Here is a 6315-nt window from a genome sequence, read left to right on the forward strand (position 1 = left end):
TATATTTTTTAGCATGTGGGAGTGTGCATCAATTCCAAAATTACTGCAGAATGCCGGAGCACATCCTGCAACAGTACCTTTTTAAACTTGTGGTAAGCATGCGCTAGTGCTTACCATAGCTTAGTAAAAGGACCCCTTGGCTTTATATACCGTGGATTTTTTAATGTGAGATTTTAATTGTATGGTATTCATTAATTGTAGTTAGTGGGGATGCATTGTAAAGAGATTAATTAAAAATGTGAACAATGTGTATTGATTGTAATGTCTCTGCATATTAATTATAAAGCCTTTCGTGATGTTATCTGCCTTGAACCTAATGCTGGATAGAAGCAGTTATAAATGTCTTTTTAAAGTTAAATTAAATTAAATTAAATTAAATAACTCTTTTTTTCAGTCAATACATAATTAAGCTGTGAAATTTGTTGCCAGAAGATGTGGCTAAGGCTAGTATCATAGCTGGGCTTTAAAAAGAGATTGAGCATGTTTTTGGAGAACAGATTCCTTAGCAGCTATGAACCAGGTAGACTTGGGGATCACCATGTCTGGGAATAAACAACAATGAATGGATTTCTACCTTAAGAACTACCAGAAAGTTACACATGATCTCAACTGGCCACTGTTGGAGAGAAGATGCTGGGCTCAGTGGGCCTCTGGTCTGACCCCAAATGACAGTTCATATGTTCTTAAAAACAGTTCTTGTGGGTCTGTCAATGACATTATGATCTGAATATCAAATAGTTTTTCAAACCTACCCAGAAATGTTAAGATATTTTCTAACAAATTGTAAAACATTTTAAAGGGCTTAACAAAGAGATTAACTTCTTTATGCATGAGATCTAGTCTTCCTGTAGTTGTTAAGTTCGCTGTTTGTCTCTGTCAGCTTTCTTACTCCTCTATAAACATATCAATTTCCCTTTCCATCACTACAACTCTTTACATCTTTGAAAACAAACATCATTTTTTCTAATCCAGTCTACAATTTACTCCTATATTAGGCCAGCATCATCCATAACTCACTATGCAGAAGTCCAATGGAAGGAATATAATTCTTAAATACTATTAAAACTGTTCTGTTAGTCCACTAAAAAGGTATTGACTACATTTTACTACACAACATTATGCACATGTGTACAGGGAAACCCACAATGGTATGTACAGACAAGCATGTATTCAAATATGCACACAGACATATGGAGCAAAGATTTCTCTGAGCACAGTTTTTTACCCATACACATACAAGATCACCAGTCATTCTCACACATACATTCTTAAGCACACAGTTTGTCACAATGAGATAAAGGGGTACACACATCTCAATGAGATGACTAGTTATCATAAGAACTGTCTTTTCAAAATCACATTGTGAGATTACAAGTGAATGTGGCTATTCTAGTGATGCTTGCCTAAAGATAAGTGCACCACTTTAGTGATATTTATTTGCTTCAGTTTGATGTCTTATTGTTGATAAGTTTGAAGGTTGGGCAAGTATGAGAAAAAGTCTGATATGCACAGATTTTTGCTGTAATAAGGATAAGGCTATTTTAAAGGACTTGAGCTTTCATGTCAATGAAAGGAATGACATAAGCATGTCTGATTTTTTAAAAATATAACGGACTCCTTTTACGAAGCAGCACTATGGATTAGCATGTGCTGAACACAAAGAAGCCCATGGGAATTAAATGGGATTCTTTGATTTCAGCACATGCCAGTTGGTGCTGCTTCATAAAAGGGGCCCAATATTTGTTAATAGTAATTTTAAGCATTTGAATAATGAAAAATACTATGGTGCAGTAGTGGGAACATCTTTGAAATTTTTTATATAGATCTTTGATGATATACAGTTTTGTAATCCTTATTTTATATATGTGCAAAAATGCAGATGGACAGATATTCAACTTGTCACACCCAAGCACTGCTTGTGTATACTTTCTTTATCTTTCCCTCATGCACACACATGCACACGCACATACACACACAAAGCTATGCCTCATAAAATATAAAAGTCCTATCTTGAATATCATTTTCCAATAAAATTATACTGTAATTTAATTAAAGGAATTATAAATCCATAGAAAATGTTCTCATAATTCCTATGATCTTATCTAGGAAAATAGACTAAAATACACAGAAAATGAAACTAGTTACAAAATAATTAAAATATTAATAAGCTAATTTAATCATCTATTAAATTAACACATTTGGATAGAACATGCTGCAAGAAAAATTGATACAAGTACTAAATGGTAAATGACAGGTAAATAAAGTGTAAGATTTATTTTATAATGCAGATATAATTGCTACAACAAAAATTAGAAAATTAAGTAATAAAACATGGACGCTAACCCACCCCCTCCCAGAAATTATGACACTCTAAATCTCACCTGGGGTGTCCTGGTATCAGATTGGGTTAAACTTACCTCTATCTTCTCTATCCTGTCTTTCAGGGTTCTCACTGACTCTTCCATTTCCAATACGCCTTCAGGGGAATCCACTGGCAGGTCTCCCATGTGGTCTTTTCTGGGTCCCCAGATATGAGTACTGTCCTGAAAACTCAGTTCCAAACCATTCTCACATTGGCTTAGCTTGCCTGTCAGTTCCCTGATGGCCTCTTGGTCAATGACTATCTGTTCCTTCTGCTGGAGTACGGTCTGTCTCAGTTGCTCAGCTGTTGTTTGGAGGAAGACAAGGTCTTCTCCTGGAGGGTGTGGGGCATCCTGTGGGCTGTCCGATGGGCACTCCAGGGTAAGAGGGCGGCACAGGAACTGGCTGAAGGTCTGTGGTGTGTGGGGTCTGGAGCTAGACAGGTCCACAAAGGCATCTTTGTGACCGTGCCGGCCGCCATACATTGTTTCAGCACCGTGGAGAGCTCCGTGCCCCTCGGCAGGTGAGGAGACAGACTCATTTTCAGTACCGTGGAGAGTTCCTCTGGTGGCAGGGTGGACGCTTGCGATGATGCAAATAATTGCACCAAGGAAAGCGAGCATCCCCGCTGCCAGTAAAACAGCTAGAAACTTCAGGGTGGCAGATTTCCGGAACGCCACACCAGTGAAAAATATAAGGAAGATCCTCTGAGAACCAATAAAACAGAAACCTTACAAAGAGACAGATACAGAGAAGCGGACAGAAGGAGGAAAAAAGATGAAATAAGCACTCAGCTCTGGGTTTTGCTTCTAGCTGCTGCTTGGAGCAGAGCTGTTCATCAGGTTCTCACTGGAGACAGTCAATAGAGAGCTCGCTATTAACGTCACTGGCCCTTCTCTCTTGTGATTTTACTCAGGCCTTGCCTCTTAAAGGAACATGTGCTATATCATCACAATTGTTAGGTTGCCTATTTTTCTGATTCTTCACAAAGTCTCCTCTACTTCAGAGCTTCCCAAATCTCTTCCAGACGATTTTGGATGTATTACTTAACATTATCCTTTCAAGCAAAATTTTTTAAATTCTTACCAACCCAAAGGAAATTGGAAAGAAATGTGGCCCAGATGTCTGTCTGTTTGTCTATCCATCCACCTATCTGAGGGGTGGAATAACTTTCTGAAAATTTAACATGATAGGATGAAAGTTAGTATGTGGGGAAAAAATCAATAAAAAGACACAAGTCTGAAAATGGGCCAGATCGGGATGGGGGATCCAGAGAAAAAAGCCTCTCAAAAATATGGTGCAATACATTTTTATAGAAAAAGGAGTTAAAGTTTCTGGAGCATAGAAACATACAGCAAGATATAGCAGATAGAGAATTCCTCTTCTCAACATTACCTGTTTCTGTTCGCTACCCTTCCAACCCCCCCCCCCAATTACCCCCACTCCCCAAAAATTATCCCACCATGGCTGCTCCATCATCCTCAAATTGTCCCACCCCAAAATATTCCCTCCAGGACTGCCCTTTCCACATAAAACTACCTCTGCAACAGACTCACCATCCTACAAACTTCACTATTCTCAAATCTATCCCCACAACAGTTCCACTACCCTACAAGCTGTTCCTACCACCCAACTACCCCATACAAATGTCTCACAACCAACAAACTGGCCCATCCCCAAAACTACCCCTCAAAATTGCCTCACATTCCACAAACTGCTCCAAAAACCCCTGCAAATAACTCCATCAAAAACTGTCCCCTCCCCCCCCAAAACTACCCTTTGCGATTGCCTCATAACTCTAGAAACTACCCTATTCCCAAAAGTTGCCTCCTGCAACTGCTGCCCCACTCTGTACACTGCCCAACTCACAAATGTTACCTCCTCAAAGTTATCCCACAATCTCCAACACTGCCTTCACCCTAAACTACATCCTGGAATTTCCCCACCACCCTGAAAACTGCTCTATTCCCAAAATACCCCTGCAAACTTCCCACCATTTGAGAAACTGCTCCATCCCAAAAGCTACCCTCTGCAACTGCCCTACCCCCCAAAACTAACCTGCAACTGCCCTATTATCCCAAAACCTGCTCCCACAATTTTCCCATCACTTTTAAACTACCCTCACCCCAGAAACTACCCTCCACAATTGCCCCACCACCCCAAAAATTACCCTTCAATTGCCCCAGCATTTACAAATTGCCCCACCCATAAACATACAAAACAGAGATATATAATGCATGTACACAAACCACATGTGCAGACATGCAGAGGGGTTGGAAAGAATTGCACAGGCCATGCTTCTCTGCTTGCTTTCTCCACTTTTTAAAAATTATATTTGCTTCCTCAAAAGAAATCTTTTTAATGTATCTTTTAAAAAAAAATTCCTAATCTTTTGTTCTGTTTTTTTTTTTAGTCCAGGCAGTTTCTTCCTGTACCTTTTCCAAATTGGAAAAGGCCTCTGTTAAACTATAGTTCCTTCAGCCTTCATTCATAATTACCTCATGGATTTTTCTAGGAGTTAAATTTGGTGTAGGCAGTGCAGACAACAGTATATAGTGCCAATTGTTTTGTTTTATTTTTTTTAATTGAATTTTTGAACATTTCACAACAAACCAGTAATTATTAATTTAATGTATTTATTCATTCATTCAGGAAGTGTGATATACCTCAAGGGACCTGTAATGGCATCTATGCAGTTAACAAGTGTAATAAACAGAGAAAGGGGAAAAAGAGAGAAAGAAAGGTGGGGGGGGGGGGGAGGCAAAGAAGGGAGAGCACAGGAGAATAAGTGGTTATGAAGATGGTGATCCTTGGGCCACAGAAAAGAGGTGTGACTTGAGGGCTGACTTGAATGCTAAGAGAGAGTATTCAGTGCAGATGTATGTGTGTGCGTGTGTGTGGGGGGGGGGGGGGGGGAGAGACTGTTCCATAACTTAGGGCCAAGGAAATTATAGAAATAAAGAAAACAATATAACTTCAAACAAAGAGTACAATCTCAATTTTTTAAGTACATCTAACCCACGTTAAAAGAAGGAAGAGAATAACTGTAACATAAACTATCTTAAGAGAAAGCCAGTTTTTGACAGTACCATTGGATTCTGCCTCTGGTTCCAGTCCCACAGCTGAAAACAGCATGATGGCTGGGATCTTGAGGTGGTACCACATACCCACAGCAGCAAGAGTAAGAAAAATCAGCATGGGGCTTCTGGGCTTGTAGGCACTCACTGGCTGTGCTACTGGTATGGGTTTCCTTGATAACAAATCTTGAGTAAAGTCATGTGGCAGCTGTGTTAGTCCACAATAAATAGAAATAAAAGAAAATATAGAAAAAGAAAATAAGATGATACCTTTTTTATTGGACAATCATTACATTCTTTGATTAGCTTTTGAAGGTAACCCTTCTTCTTCAGATCAGAAATGAGCAATTTGCTCATTTCTAATCGGAAGAAGAAAGGTTACCTTCAAAAGCTAATAAAAAATGTACTAAGTTAGTCCAATAAAAAAGGTATCATTGTTTTTTCATTTCTCTGTTTTCTTTATTTCTATTTATTTCCTTGATAACACATGACGGCTTACAGGTCTCATGCTGATTTTCCTTAATTGTTGCCACCTGAACATCTTCACTCGCCATAAATCAGCCAAATGAGGTGAGGCCATGTGGGTGGGGAAAGGGAAATTCAGAAGGAGGTGGACCTAGGCAAAGAAATCCTGAGGGAATACTGCCTTCTTCAATCTCTGGGGGATTTGCCTCCTCCCAGCACACACTGAGGTCATTCGTAAATATAGCGCCTTTAAGTGCCAAGCCCAGCTCAAATTTCCCCCCTATTTTATATGCCCCTATCAACTTTGCCCAGCTATCAAAGCAAGAGTTCTTACCCAGAGTCCACAAACCGTGGCTTACTCTGACCACTAGTTGTTGCTGTTGAGCAACAACCAAAAATCCCTCAGCCCACA

General features: G+C 39.5%; 1 protein-coding gene across 1 annotated transcript in view; it reads right to left on the reverse strand.

Moving 5' to 3' along the window:
* NPTXR (neuronal pentraxin receptor) overlaps positions 1-2984 on the reverse strand; it is a 124876-nt gene extending 121892 nt beyond the window's left edge. The window contains exon 1 of the mRNA XM_030210872.1: positions 2418-2984. Within this exon, the coding sequence (XP_030066732.1) occupies positions 2418-2984 (567 nt within the window). The remainder of the gene's footprint in view (positions 1-2417) is intronic.
* Between the last annotated feature and the right edge of the window lie 3331 nt (positions 2985-6315).

The sequence above is a fragment of the Microcaecilia unicolor genome, chromosome 1 (assembly GCF_901765095.1).
Source record: "Microcaecilia unicolor chromosome 1, aMicUni1.1, whole genome shotgun sequence".
In the NCBI taxonomy this organism is placed as follows: domain Eukaryota; kingdom Metazoa; phylum Chordata; class Amphibia; order Gymnophiona; family Siphonopidae; genus Microcaecilia; species Microcaecilia unicolor.